Here is a 15,372-nt window from a genome sequence, read left to right on the forward strand (position 1 = left end):
CTGCTAGAGGCAGATACCCAACAACTCCTTAGACTTAGAAAGGAGATTGTCGTTAAGTGTGACAGTGACATGCGTACCTAAATCAAAGACTACGCTGCTCGACTAGCATGAGCGTTCTCTTTTGGAAGTGAGCATGCGCTTTTCGGATGGCTTCCTCCCTCTATAGGGCCTGAGGGGAGAGTTTGGGGACCTGGTCGTCTTGCGTTTTCTGCGGGACTTCAACTGCCTTGGCAGTTTCTTTCATCCTTTCTCTCAAGGTCTTCTCCACTTCCAGGACTTGTTCCGTTGTTGCTAGCTTCATTGGTTCCTCTGTCTGCATAGCTATTAGTGGACTCTCCTGTGTTTTTTTCTCCGCCTGCGGGTGCATAGCTCACTCACCTTCATCGTCTTGTCTTTGGAGGGGAAAAGTCACGGACTCTTATGCGTAGGAAGGGCGAGGAACAAATCTTGATCTGGCGGGAAGGGAGAAGAAGCCTCTCCTTGTCGTCTGAGCTCCTGCCGCGTACGTTGTCTTTGCACTCCTCCTGCCTCTGTTGGCATGCCAGTCCCTGTGGATGAGGTACTTACCCTCTTCTTGATCATCTCATTCAAGTTGATAACCATAACCACCTCCTCGTCCTCTTGTATGGGAGCTACTTCCCCCTCTTTTGTTGATTGGAAAGCAGCCTGGGTTGGCAGGGAGAGGTTCTCTGTCATCTTCAACATAAAAACCGAAGTCTGGAGCTCATACTAGTGAAAATGCTTTGTTTGTCTTGTTTAGACGTCAGGGGAGGGAACTCAGCGTCATTAAAGAGTAGGTTATTCTAGCCTGAGAGTTGTCCTTTCAATCCCAGATCCTGTACTAGTTTTGTCTGGAGTTCATGCTTAAGATGAGAGAGAGTATGATGTAGATAGGCATTCCCATCCCCATCACCTCCATCGCCATCACCCTCCTCCATCTCTCTCCAATCTAAGAGCACATTTTTTAGCAGCAGCAGATATCAGATGCCAGAGTCACCTCCTCCCAAGGAGAGGCCTCAAGGCATGGTCCCCTATAGTAGGTAGAAGTGATGGGGTATGTATTTCAAGATTGGGATCCTGAACATGTATGCCCTTGCTTGTAGAGTGCCCTTCTTTCTGCAAGCATATTCTTGAGAGCCTCCTAGATGTTGACTCTTGGGTTGTTGGAGGTGACTTCAATAACCTAGAGGTTGAGAAGGACAAGCAAGTAGGAGCCTCTTTTTAAGAGATGCCCGTAGCTGAAAGGAGCTAGTGGGAGTAGCTCATTTTTGCAATCAGTGGTCATGATCCATGGAGAGAGGTCTCTAGAGTTTCTAGATTTCCCGATAGCCTTTTCTTCTTTGGCCAGTAGAGGCTGATGGCCTATTAGAACAACTTGATAGGTCCTATGTGCGAGACTGGGCAATGCACAAAGGGGGAACATGGGTATCCGGTAGGTACGATGATGTTAGACCACTCCCGCATTGTGCTTCACCTAGAATAGACCCATCATGGACTTCCATAGATGGGGGTCCAAATCATACTTTGCTTCAGAAGGAGGAGGTGCAATAGGCCATGATAGAGATTTGGTAGTAGTGTCAAAGAGCCCTCTTGGGGGTGGTTGGGCTACATGGGTGGCAAACACGATTCAAAGGAATACTGAGGAGCCCCAGTCCTCCTAAGCTTTTCATTGGTGCATGCTCTTTAGGAGCATGAGATCAGCCGTAAGATGGAATCTGGCTTCCATAGATTGACTTAGAGAGCAGGACTAGTATCATAGTGGCTTACATACCATTATGATAGTGTATGGCTCAACCTTTAGGCCATAAAGATTCGTCGGGTTCAGTATCATATAACTAGAGGTGTGAAGCTTCATTTGGTCTGAGGCTTGCACTGAGTCTTCTACTTCCAAGTACCTTTGATTACGCAGCAAATGCCCTCTACTTGATGCTTTTTGGAGTGAGGTAGCAACCCTCCAAAGTTCCTTTGCATTCTGCAAGCATTTCTAGACTATTTTTGAAGGTTGATGCTACACTAAATGCTAAGGTGATGCTTGAGGAGTCAAAGTACAGATCAGAGATTCAGAGATTGCTTTTTCAGTTGTGAGAATGCTCTTTGAAGTTCAGTTTAATGCATTTTTCATAATTTATATTGAGGTTATGATACTTTGAAGTGGATTTCAAGTCATACTATCTTGTTGACTAGTTGACTAGTTGACTAGTGTGGGTTGACTACTATGACAAGAGCTTTCATGAAGGAAGAATATATCATGACTTGCATGATGATTTCCGATGGACATGATTGGAACAAAGGTTTCAACTACAACCATTATGATTCTTATTTTGAAGATGCCTTAGTTATGGTTTTAGTGTCTTTCATGATGTATGAAATGTACTTGCATTTGGTTGACTATACCTTGCCATACAATCATGACCACCTCTTGTACAAGAGTAGACACTACCCTTGCATGACAAGTGGTAAGACCCTCTTCAGTCCATATGATTCACAAAATGTTTTTAAGGCTTGGACACTCAAAGAAGGTGAATGACTACAAGGATCTTGTATTGCAGAATATGGACAAGATACATTAAAGAGTGTAGAGAAGGATAAAGAGCAAAGGAGTTATAAGATTGGCTACATCAAGAACCTCTCCAATGACAGTGAACCTCACACTATGGTAGCTTGGAAGAGAAGAAGGAAAAGGACAAGATATGCCATCAAAGGGGGGTATTTCCCCACATCTTCCACTTAGAATGTTTTTGTGTGTGTGGTCAATTAGGGTTCTCTGCCTTGGGATGTCCCCCTCAAATGATTGTTAGTCTTATGTGTTACCTTGTTGGATCTAAGGGTATTCCCATGCATAGTCATTGTCTATCTCCCAATTGTAAACCAACAAACCAAAGTCAGAGTGAGATCATGTTGATGAGGATGCCCAAATGATTCTACTGCTGCTGATGCAACTAGAGTGAGTACTAGGTTATGGATCATGTGTGTTGCCACTAGAGGTGGGCAAGCCATGAAGTTTCCCATGGACTACTGTTAGGGTTGAGGTCATCAATTTGTAGGGGGGAATGAAGGACAAATTGATGTAATGAGGTCTAAGGTTGTGAGTGTGTGAACACATGTTGTGCCTGGATGGGTGTCAGTAGATGTGATTGAGTGAATCTAGGTGTGTGGTGTGTGATTGAGAGAATCATGGAACTGATTGAGAGATTTGTGGATCTAGATGCTCTACTGAGCTCACATGTGATGTCACTACTAGATGTAACTGGAGCCTATATATTGGGCCTGTCTCTCTTGAATAAACTCTCTATCTTTTGCTTCACTTGCTCAATCCTTCTTGCAACTCCAACAAAAGGAACCCAAAAATTCCTAATGCAGGCTAGGCGTGATAGGGCTAAAATATGAGCTCGCAGAATGGATAAGATCAGAGCGATTCACGAATATCAATGATGTAGAGAGGGATGCTAGGGCAGGGGATGTAAGAGCTCAAGAGGAAGTACTCACAGCAGCTAGAATCAAGAGCAACTAAAGCTTAATGAGGCAAAATCTTATTTAAGAGAATGGTGGGTAGGAAAAATAGATAAGCTGACCAAGGAATCTTTCAAATTGATCAGGAGAAAAAGAGCATAGGAAGAAGTTTCTCTGTTGAAAAAGAGTGACAACCTAGTAGCCAACAGATACATTAGGAACGTTCACTTCATCCTCCAACACTTTCAAAAATTGCTATCTGATGTTATTTTGCCAAATGAGTCTATAGCAAGCCAGGCAACTGTGCAAAGATGCCAGAAGGACTGTCAATAATTTTGATAGTATTTACCTTGGAAAACCCCACGTTAGATGAACTCAAACTGGGAGTTGATGTGATGGCTGAGGCTCGAGGGTAAGAAGTCGAGGGAAGATGGCCTTCCTACTGAATTCTATAAGGCCTTCTAGGATACTATAGGCCCTCGGCTTCTCCAGGTTTGGAATGAAAGCCTTGTTTTCTCCTCCTTACTTGATCCCATAAACGGGGTAGTTATCAATCTTATCCCCAAGGAGGGTCCCAGGGATGAACTTAAAAACTGGAGACCCCTCACCATGCTGAATTGTAGTTACAAGATCTTTGCTAAGACCCTCTCCCTTCACATTCAAAACATATTGGACTCCTGGATCCTCAAGGAACAGAAGGGGTGCATTAAAAGTAGACATCTTCTTGAAGCAATTATCAATGTTTGGGAAGGGTGTGAGTATGCTAAAGATTCAAAGCAAGACATATGCTTTCTTAAAGTTGACTTTGACAAGGCCTGAGACTGATTGGATTGGGATTTTCTGATACAGACCTTCTAGGACATGGGTCTTCCTCCAACCTTTGTGTCTTTTATGAGACTGCTCCTCACCAATGCTTCAACCAAAGTGTGTGTCAATGGAGAGATGAGCCAATCCTTCCCTCTCAAAAGACCTATCAGATAAGGTTGCCCTTACACTCCCCTTCTATTTGCAATTGCTGTGAACTCATTGGGCTGGCTTATTCAAAATCAAATTGAAAATGGTTCCATTTAAGGTATTGAGCTCCCTTCAAGCAAGCAACTTATTTGCCAACAATTTGCAGAGCACGGGCCTGGCCACATTGAGCATGAGCATACAGATATAGGTATTGTTCCTAGACCAAGCCACGTATATCCTGCAAAATGCACATCTTCAATGAGTCCAACCGAATGTGTTAAAGACTTAGTAAAACTGATGGTGAAGGATGAAGAGGCATGAGTGCCTCTTGTCTTTTGAATTCTGCAAGTCACCTTAGTTGTGGTAGTGAATCTCTTTTTGATTCAAGTGAATGTAATTTGAGTATGTAAATAATATATAAACTTCTTTTCTGCGCCCAAAAAAAAAAGTGCTCTTAAATCAAAGGAAAAAACGTGCTCTTAAATAAAAGGAAAATCAATTGCCCATCCTACCACATCCCTTGAAGAATAAGTTGTTCTGGTTGCTACTCTTGCGGTTGCTGCCCATGCACGATCATGAAGTCTGTTCACATACCAACTCACCATGGTCCAACTCATGGGAAGGACGGGAAGTTGGAGAACAAGGACCTCCTATGGGTGGGAGTCTGAATAACAACCATGGATTTTTAAGATTTTGAAAAGGGTTTGGATGGGGAGTAGTCTGTGTTTGTGCAATGACACACCAAAGGCATGACAGGCTCGATGCCTACCTTTAGGGTCCGTTGCATCATGAAAGGGACGTCCACACCAAGCAGACTAGCACACTGTTGTAGCGTCAATGTGCAACTGCTTGAGCTAAATCACAGCTACTATGAGGCCTCATCCCCATCTCTCTGTCAAGAAGCCCATCTGAAAGAAGCCATGTCACCATGGGAAATCCACACTCTCTCCCCTAGGGTCCACCCACTCTTTTATCATGTGAAACATCTGGTCTCTCATCATGAGATAAAAAAGAATGAAGTCCACTTCCTCTCTCGTGAATGTAAAATTGAAACCCCAAAAAGGGCAAGAGAGGGAGCCAACACATCTCCAAACCCTTTGGGGGCTACAGCATCAAAATTGTCACCTCGAAGCAAAAGGGGTAATCTGCATGCCTCAAGTGACCCATGTGCTTGCAATGGAGACACTGACCCATAATGCGAGAGACCTAATATCCATGGCAAAACTCTCTCGTATCTAGAGTCTCAAGGAAGATCTCCTTTGGCAAAGGCTTAGGGTACTCAAAAATCACCTCAAGTCAAGTGACTCCATCATCTACTACCATTGGTTGCTATGTCGATCATGACACTAACACTATGCCAAAGCAACCCTCGATGGAGGGAAGCATAGACCAATACTATTCTTAGGAAAGAAGAATCGAAATGGTTGTGGGAATCAAGGGAGCTACCAAGAGAGCCCCTTTGGCCATACCAAAGGGAGGTCCACAGCTCAAAATGTGATCCTCAAGCGAACAAACCAAGAAATGCTCCTACAGCTGAGGGAGAAAAGGTGAGAAAAGGGGCGGGAAAAGGAAAAAAGGAAAGAGGGGAGTACTGGAAGTAACCTAAAAGGAGAAAGGGGGAAAAGGGAAGATTCTATGAAACAATAACAACACTAAAAGAAGCCTCTTAAAGAAAAAGAGTAGGAGATGACCTAGTCGAAGTCTCCAATGAAGCCCCAAAATCCAAGAAAGTAGCCTCCTAGAGGAGAGTTTCCCCAAGGATTGGCGAACCTCCCCCCCCCTCGTGTATAGGAAAAACTAGGTGGGGGGCTACTATACAACCACTAGAAACTAGTAGGCGACACCTAAACCAAGCAAAACAAGAGTAGGAAAGGCAGTTAAAGCGACAAAGAACTAAGAGAAAAAGGGGGGAAGTCGCTCATAAAGGAAGCAACAACAACATGGCTATGGAGAATGAGCAAGGTGGGGGGGGTGGACTACGGCAAGGTGGGGGACAAGGAAGGAGGCAATAGCAATTGTGAGGGGGAGGGACGAAGGCTAGCTCCAAAAGCTGGTGCAAGAGCAGCAACTTCAATACTCTTTTGGAAGGTCTTTACCTTTTGATGAATTTAGGAACACTTGAGGAGCCTACACCTAATTAGTTGTGAGTGTGGGAGCATGGTGATTTTTCTAGTTGTTGCTCTTCTATATGAGCTAGTAAAAAGGAAACTTAGTTCATAGAGACCAAGGAATGAGCCCAAGATTTCCAAGAACTCAAGAGATGAGCATTTGTTACTTCCCATGCTTTAGTTTTCCATGTTCATGTGGATGCTTTAAGGTTTGCCATAAGGTTGTGATATCAAGTCACAACTCAAAGGAAGGCTAGACTATCCCCTTAATGATGCTAGCAAAATGCTTGCTCTTCTCAATAGAAATTACAATACAGTTCTGTAAAAAAGACTCGCTATGGTGTGTCATGTTTAAAAAATCATAGCATTGTTGAGCAAGAAGCACCTGGTATGGTGAATATAGTGTCCCTAAAAAGTTGCCCTATCCCCTTGTGATCCTTTTTTGTTCTTTGTATACTACTAAGCAATTATTCAAAAAGCAACAATCCAAAGTTGATCGATACATTGTATGCCACTTTTGCTGCAAGGGGTCAAACTTCAAAGTATACACAAACTAATGAAGAATCATTATGGAGTTAACTCGATTGCCTACACCAGTGAGCCTAAAAGGATTTTGCTTGGAAATACTAAACCAATCCTTGTTTTAAATGGACACTATAGAATCTAAACATGAGTATATGCTACAATGTCTCTTCATTGTGCTAATGTTTCCAAGGGGATTTGATACATGCATTGGCATTGAAAACATGGAAGTATACCCTCAGTGCATGATCGTTTCTCTATAGTCACACAATAGGAATTCCCATTAATAGAATTGAGTCAAGTCAAGGAAGTTGGAGACAAATAAATGAATCCATTAATAACAACATGGATAGACAATGCCAAGTTATTACTTTGTTGTGGATGTACATAATTGTCAATAACATGAGCAATTATGCTATAGATAGAAATAAATGGAACATGCAATGTTGAGATGGGAAAAGTTCAAGGATGAGCTCTAGTCCTCATTGATTTCAATGGTCCCATGAGTGTGATTAAAGATCTATAGTGAGGTGCCGTGGTTACATGAGTCTTAATAAAGATATGTAGTGAGGTGCCATGACTCACAAAATCAAATTGGTGCGATAAAAGTTTTCTTATTAGACATTATTTAATGGGGGGCTACTTGATTCTCAGGGTCACATGGAGTATAGAGATTTGCATATAGTATAGTAAGCTAAGGGGATGTAACTAGGATATTTATCAAATCTGAAGTATTAAATCATCTAAATAGTTAAAAGCAAGGAAATGTTGGCATGAGAACTTGAAAGAAAAGAAAGGGGCATTAAAGTTCTTCATTGACTAGGGGATGCCAACATTACTTTTTTCCCCTAGCCATTTTTTGATGATATTCCATTTTATTAGTGCATTTGATCGTGGCATGTGAGGAGCCTTGTATTGATGATTGCCATTACTATTAAACCTAGTCATTAGTGGGTGTGGTTTCCCTTCTTCTTATAACATGTCCAGTTATAAAGTTGAACATGGAGTTTGGGTTTTGTTGATTGTACAATAGAAGAACAAGATATGCATCCCTTCATTGTGTTTGTATGACCCTTATCCTCAAAATCAACATATGAAACCCAAAAATGTAGAAGCATATATGAATTGAAAAGAGTCCCAAAGAAATGGGGAGATTTCAAAAGCTCTTTCACCTTGCATGATGTGGCATTCCATATTTACATTCTAGCTTCCCGAGTTATTCTAAAAAGTCTCTCATGCACAAAACAAGATTGCACTTGGGTTATGAAGTCTCTTCCTAACTGACAAGTTCAAAAACTCCATCTCACAAATGCAACAAACAGAATAAAGAACAATATTTGAGAAAACCAAGTTGCGCACCTCTTCGTTTTCACCTTCACCAATGAACGTACCATTCAATATGGCCCAAAGAACAAAGCGCAAACATATTGGAAACATACAACCCATGGCTCACCTCCACCTAGCTCTAAAGAAAGGATTATAGAATATTGATTTGCTACCATGGCTTCTAGTTACTTCTATGTTGGAGCTTCCCATTGTGTCTAGAAACAATTAGACCTTGATAGCAACACCCTCAACACACATTTGTTCGAATCCTTTTTCCATAGAATGGTGAGCATTAATGCCATGTTAGGATGAAGAAGGGTCATAAAAAGGCAAAGAGATGGTGTTTAACAAGGTGTCAATAGAAGAATGGCCCTTCATAAAGTTGTTTCTTTATTTGAAAAAATGGCTCTTCACCCAAAAGTTCGTTAGAAAAATGGTTCAAATTGCTCTTTGGAGCCCCTAGAATTTGCAAAGTGTCATCCTAGGCCTCGTTTAATCATTCTAACTAAATTTTTATTCCTATTTGCCAAGTACTCATTCTTGTGCCTACTAGGCAAAAGGGTGGCACACACAAACCATTAAGAGGAGGGACTAAATCGATTGTAAGCATGATGGATGAAGTCAAGCTTATTAACAATATGAGCCCTTTCACACTGAAAGAATTGGTTTGAGTCAAATTTCAAGCTCTTGTTGTTTTTGGGTGACACTCTCTAAAATTATCCTCACATCTAATCCACCCACATTTCCAAGAGTGTGCCTAGGTGCCCATGAAAGGCTAAACTTACTTTCCTTAGAGCTATCGCCACGCAGGTTGTTTACAAAGGGAAAGGTGCCCATTGCTGGGCAGCCAAACTAACAAATGGCAGAGTGGGGAAATTACGGCGGGCAGCTAGCCCGTTACACACCGAACACTTGTTCCTTTCTATGTGGATGCCTAGGGAGAGCCCTTCCGTGTGGGTAGCCAAGCATGGCTGCCTAACGATAGGGCATATATAGCGTAACAAGGTGAACAACGTTCAAGTGGCCTGCCATGCAACAAGGAAAAGAGAGGGAGAGAGTGAAAATGAGAGAGACATGACTTGGATCCCCGCACCAAGGAGAGAGAGAGAGGAAAATTTGCATCACATGCCACCTATTTTTTCATAGATTAGCAAAACAAAATGGGCTTTTTCGCTTCTTGCAGTGTCACCTACACTTAGTCCTACCCTTCAGGCAGGCCAAAAAGCAGCCAATCCTGGAGCAACAACACGAAGTTGTGCTCCAAGCTTTCAAGGTTGAAGAGTGGCCATGACAACCGTGTATTGAACAATGGGGAGTGCAGGTCTAAAAAAAAAACCAAATGGGTGAGGCGAACGTGTAATAATTAGTAAAGAGGGTATTAGGAGGGATCTATCAAAAGCACAACAAAAACATTAATCTCGTGGCAAGCGACTCGGTTGTAATTTGCAAAATGAGAGAGACATGACTCGGTTGTAATTTGCAGCTTCTGATCATCTGCTTTATCTGCTTTTGGGCTCTACATTCTTGCTCTGTCTGATCGACCTTCAACTTCAAGCCTGCTTGCTTCTTCATCACCTCGATCCTTCGCTGGCCACTCTCTTGGAGTCTTGTATCCAATTTGCTGCAACTACCCAACACGGAATAGTTGCACTATGCACGAGGTATTTCGACATATCTTTGCGTACAACTTTGGTGGCTCATAGATAGCAATCATCAAGCTCTAGATCTATGAAAAATATTGGCGGAAAAACAGCGTCTTCCAGTCGCAAGTGAGCACCAAACGACTAACTAATCGCTTACATGAATCACCGGCAATAGCAATGCATCGGAAACACCTTACATTGTGAAAGGTAACACTGCTGCGGGAGGACAGCTACACAGGTTTTTTTGCCCTCAACTTGTCCAAGCAGTCTTTCTTTCGTTTCCGTTGCTTGCAGCTCAATATATAAAAACCTCGTTGATAGCCTGCAACCTGCGCCTTGCAATTGCGGTGCTACGGCACGGTGGCTATTACACACACGTTAGAATTTCCGGGTGGTGGACTGCATGCAATGCTTGCAATACCTGCGCTTCAACTTGCTCATCTATATAAGTGCCTGGAATCTTCTGGAACGAAAGTTCCAGCGCCTGCGCCACCGCCATTAACGTGCCTGCGGCCTCGCCTAATAAATTAATCGCCCCCCCTCAAATAATAATTCTGAGAGCTTACGTTAAATTGACCATCGTGCCCCCAGCCACACAAACAAATTAATTAATAGCGAGTTTTTCTCGCTGGGGGGCCTATCTAATATCTGAAGTAATATTTCCCTTTACTATTAGTACAAAAAGGAGAGGATTACATTTTGAGGAAAAGGATACTACCCTCGAGGCCCAAACCATTCTATCACTTGATATGTCAACCTCTAGAAGCATGACTGCTAATGGAGTGCTTCTTGTACACTCTGCAGAGAAGCCAGTCTCTATAATGCTGCTTATATGTGTAGCGGAGTGGAGACAACCTTTACTTTGAAAACATGAGGACGCTTGAGTTTGAGTCACAACAAGTGGGCCCCACACAATGCTTGGGTACATGGTTGTCAGCTTGAGCAATTGTTAAATAGAAGAAGGCTCTGGGCTCCTCCACTCGCTGAGGCACAGAGGGTCTTTAAGGAACTGCAAGAAGGTAAAGAAGAGGGGTCATAACCACCAGAAAGAAAGGAAAGTTGTATTAATGTCTTCAAAAGGCCTCAATTTGCACCAATCGTCCATAAGGATCGAGGTCACCATCTTGATCAGCTTCAAAACCACGCCATATGTGGCACCAACAGAAGGGAGAATGTGGCTCTAGTCTTGTGGCATGCCTGGGAATCTTAGGGTGTGGCGTGCCTGGGAATCTTAGGGTCATGGGGTATCTTGAGACCTGATGGTGTGCATCTCCATGTTGGCCACTATAAATCTGTGGTACCAGGAGATAAATAAAACTAGATGGCTTGCAAGATAAACAAGGGGACTTGGACTTTGGAGAAGTGTTTGGGCCGTCTCTCAGGTGGATAGCTGGATCACCAAGACATTGTGGGCGTAAATCGTTACCTCCTAGATATTCCACCGTGGGGCTTGCCTGTACCCATTTTTGAATTCGGCATCTAGTGGGGGTAGGGCCCACGACGTGCCCAATCATTGCTTGATCACTGAGCTCGTGAATTGCATGCTTAACCTGCTTGTTGTCCAACCAACATCGCTTGAGAAGCTGTATAGTTTCAACATTTCTGTCATAAATTGACTGATCTTAGGGGATCCAACTCCCATCGATCCTAACAATATTAACAGGATTCGTCTAGCAGAAATGTTGTTTTCATACTTGCACTAATCACATCGAGGTGCACCACTTAATTCTAGAGAAAATACTATCTGGAGAAGTTGTTCTTATATTGTCCCGTCCATGAGCAAGTTGCAGACACATTCACAAATGCTCTTAGCTATGACAAATTTTACTATAGAAATCGACTGGGGAGATAATGGATAATTCGATGTGCTCTTCAGATCTACAGTTTAGAAATTTCTCCTCCAAACTCAGTTTATAAATTCGGTTATATAGTTTATAAATTTCTTTGTCACGGCTGAGTCTGCCGTTCACCTCCGGAGTGCTGACAGAAACTCAATACGAAGACCTTTGTATAAATGGATGCTCAAGTATGTGTGGGTTTGTGGATTTGTATGTGTGAGAGCATATGTTTATACTATGGTCTACACCCACGGTTGAGCGCTGATGACGTCAGTGGGGATGTCATAGTAGCTAGATCCTGCTATGGGTGATGGAGTTTATGGTTTTCAACCTTATGAGTGACTATCATGAGATTGAAACTGCATTATGTATTGTGTTTTTAGAGGATGAGTTTGGGCATGTTCCTGGATTTATCTAGATATACAAATTGCTGCTCAACTTTTTGGAGTCATGCTTCTATAAGCATCAGCTTTTGTAATTTTGCTTCAACAGCACTCAGATGCACTCTTTTATTTTTGTAATCCATCCTTATCTTATTAAGTGCAATTTTAAGAGGGGTGTTGAAATGTGGAGTGCGCTAGGGAATATTTACACAGGTGTGGGAAAAAAAGCATAATCCTGAAGTGTAGAGGTTTGTATGTAAAGTGCCTAATCGGGTTTCACTTAGGGTTGAATATATTCTTTTAATCCTTTGCATTCTAATAAGAGATTAAACATTTTGTATCCTAGTTCTCACACACATGCATACACACTCGGGTTTCACTTAGGGTTGAATATATTCTTGTAATCCTTTGCTATTATTCATTTTGTATCCTAGTTTTCACACACATGCATACACACTCACAACAAGTTTACTCCTAAGCTCAAAGTTGTATTCCATTGGTTAACTTTTGTAAAGATCTTGCCTTTTTTATTGTATTGGGATTGCTGGCCCGGTAGTGACCTTTGATTGTTTTCAGACGGTATCTGGGTTTAATGAAGATTGATGGGCAGGAGGACAAAATTAGGACCAAATTTTGGAAAATGTTGATATGCCACTCTTGGAGTGCTTGCTTATCTTCCATTTTTCTTGCAGGTATAAGAAGCAGAGAGCACCTCAAAAAGCTTTCCCTTGGCTTTGTGTTCCTAGACTGCGTATATTACAATCTCCATGGCTGTGTAAGTTGACTGCTAAAATTTTAAGGTATATAAATTTCGTGCCGGAGGATAGAGATGAGATTATCTCCTGTAAACATTAAATTAAAGCTGAATAGGACCAAACTGTTGTGAGGTATAGTATCTTAGAGAGCTAGAAACAATTTGGTGTCTTCACTATTAAGATATATATAATTAAATTCAACATTTGATTAGCTCTTCATAAGTATGTATCACAAAGGCTACATCTGTTTGTAATTTCTTATCCCAACAATTTATAAAAGTCAGTTTTGTGCTGTACGTGCACAGGTACTTGCACAAATACATATACACGCCTCCCCCCAATTTTTATTAAGTACGACAAAATACAAAACTTCAAGATAAGATCCTATAAGAGCCTCATGCAAAATCATTGTGCAGAATAAACGAGGCTGTTATAGCCAATCTGGAGAGGAGTGAGAATGCCATGAAGGCAGTGTGGCGGGTGAAGAATAGACCGTGGCCCCCCTCTCTCATGAAGCAAGCTTTCCAGGCCATTGTGGCCCATGAGCCGCTACCTCAACTGGCATGAGGGTGTGTACATATCTTACCAGATCACTGAGAGTTACCGAGTCCCATCTGTACCCTTGTGCATCTGGATTTCCAAATCTATATTGGCAAATCTACATGCAATAAGACTGGCAGTGATCTCCCAAGCTGAGTCTTTTGATGGAGAATGAGGTCCATGCATAGATACTGATAGAGGATAAAGCCACTGAAAAGCAGCAGGAAGGCACGAAGTCAGAGGCAAATACAGGGACGAAGCAAGATTCTGACCAACCACGCGAGAACTCAGCACAAAGCGGGCCTAAAGCACAAAGCGAGAGCGAGACATCAGGACAAAGCGAGACATCAGCACAAAGCGAGCCAAAAGGACAAAGCGAGATGGAATATTCTGACCTTAAAAGCAGCGATAAGGTTGATTCTGCCATCGAGACTAAAGGACAAAGCGAGCCATCAAGACAAACGATTTTGCCTGGTTCTCTTGATGCTTGGTCAATCGAAGCTACAAGGCATAGAGAACACATCAGGAATCAACAGCAGATTATTGAAAATCTTTGGATTGAGGATGAACGTAAACTAGCCGAACAAAGAAGAAAGGAGATGGAAGCATGGCTTTTAGATGGAAGGCCTGCACTGTGGGGTGATAAGCAAGGGACTTCTCTGTGCATCAAAATGGCCCTGCTCCCTTGTATAAAATCCGAGGATCTAACTGTGTAAGCCAGGCCATATATTCCCAAGTGATGTAGCAACACCCTCTCCTATCCTGCCAAACAAGTGTGCAATGCCCTGCAAAATCCTCTGGGCCTTTTTGCAACCCCATATGCAATTTTGAACGGGCTCCAAATCCGTGAAGCATCCCGGGCATCTAGGAGCCGCACCAAAGGTTTGTCTGTTAGAGTCCATCGTGCTGAAAGAGCCACGAACACTGCTCGTGCTGTTCCACATGATGCTGCACATGCTGCAGCCATGTGACTGCTCCAAACACTCGTCTCTGCTGCTGCCTACCAGGTGTGGGCCTCTGAATGGCCCCGTACTTCCTGTTTTGTAGCCATACAGGTTATGTACAGCTTTTTTGTTCTCTGCAGGACCTGCTGTAGCAGCTCCGCTCGTTGCCTACATGGTGGGCTACCTGCACACTCTAATCTGCCCACGTGGCAGTCTTTACATCTGCCCACGTGGCCTCTCTATTGTCCCATATGTGCTGCAGGTTTACCTCCCCATGTCCTCCTCATTTGGGGGCTCACAAGTAGGGAGGTGGCCCCTGTTCGTCTAACGATCCACTGTGGAGGAACACCCACTCCTTGATGGAGATGCTCCATCAGCTCCCACAGAGTAGTTCATCTGGAACAAGTAGAGCCATCCTCAATCTTTGGTCTTCAAATCCACAACTGTTGCTCCTCCAGGTTCAGCTCCACCAAAGTAAGCCATCCCGGCACGCGCACAATTCAGATTATACCTGTGTATTGGAAGCATGGAGCATGACCCTTTCAGATCGTCCTCGCCTGCCTGCACCCCCAAAGGCAATGCTGTTCTGACTCAACTGCAGAATGGCAACGAGGACATGCAGGGTCAGCCCCAAACCTGGACCTCCTCAAGTTCACTGCAATCCCTCCGTGGATAGAAAGCCAAAAGAATAGACTGGTTTTTCTATTCTTGAGGGATTTCAAGAGTCTCCTCCAAAAGATTTTGTGCACATTCAGATTAAACCTACCATCCATGGTATCAGGAGCCTTGATCACAAACATGCCAGCGATAGTCGAGCTGTCCCTCTCAAATTTCAAGGATAGCATCAAGCACCATGCTTTCGAGGTCTATTTCAACCTGTCATCACTCTGGCACCTCCGCAAGCCTGAG

General features: G+C 43.0%; 1 protein-coding gene across 6 annotated transcripts in view; it reads left to right on the forward strand.

The window, feature by feature from the left end:
* The first annotated feature begins 38 nt into the window (after positions 1 to 38).
* Positions 39 to 15,372, forward strand: part of LOC147905650 (GHMP kinase family protein) — a 105,581-nt gene continuing 90,247 nt past the window's right edge. For 2 of the 6 annotated variants that reach the window (XM_087373865.1, XM_087373823.1), the window contains exons 1-2: positions 9,830 to 10,021; positions 12,917 to 12,999. In XM_087373865.1, the coding sequence (XP_087229991.1) occupies positions 12,992 to 12,999 (8 nt within the window). In that variant the 5' untranslated portion in view covers positions 9,830 to 10,021; positions 12,917 to 12,991. Of the gene's footprint in view, positions 560 to 9,640; positions 9,799 to 9,829; positions 10,022 to 12,916; positions 13,000 to 15,372 lie in introns of those variants that run through there. The other 4 variants (XM_087373839.1, XM_087373831.1, XM_087373856.1 and 1 more) reach the window with 4 other exon arrangements.

This window comes from Dipteris shenzhenensis, chromosome 1 (genome assembly GCF_047967505.1).
Source record: "Dipteris shenzhenensis isolate YYH24624 ecotype China chromosome 1, Dip_SZ_1.0, whole genome shotgun sequence".
In the NCBI taxonomy this organism is placed as follows: domain Eukaryota; kingdom Viridiplantae; phylum Streptophyta; class Polypodiopsida; order Gleicheniales; family Dipteridaceae; genus Dipteris; species Dipteris shenzhenensis.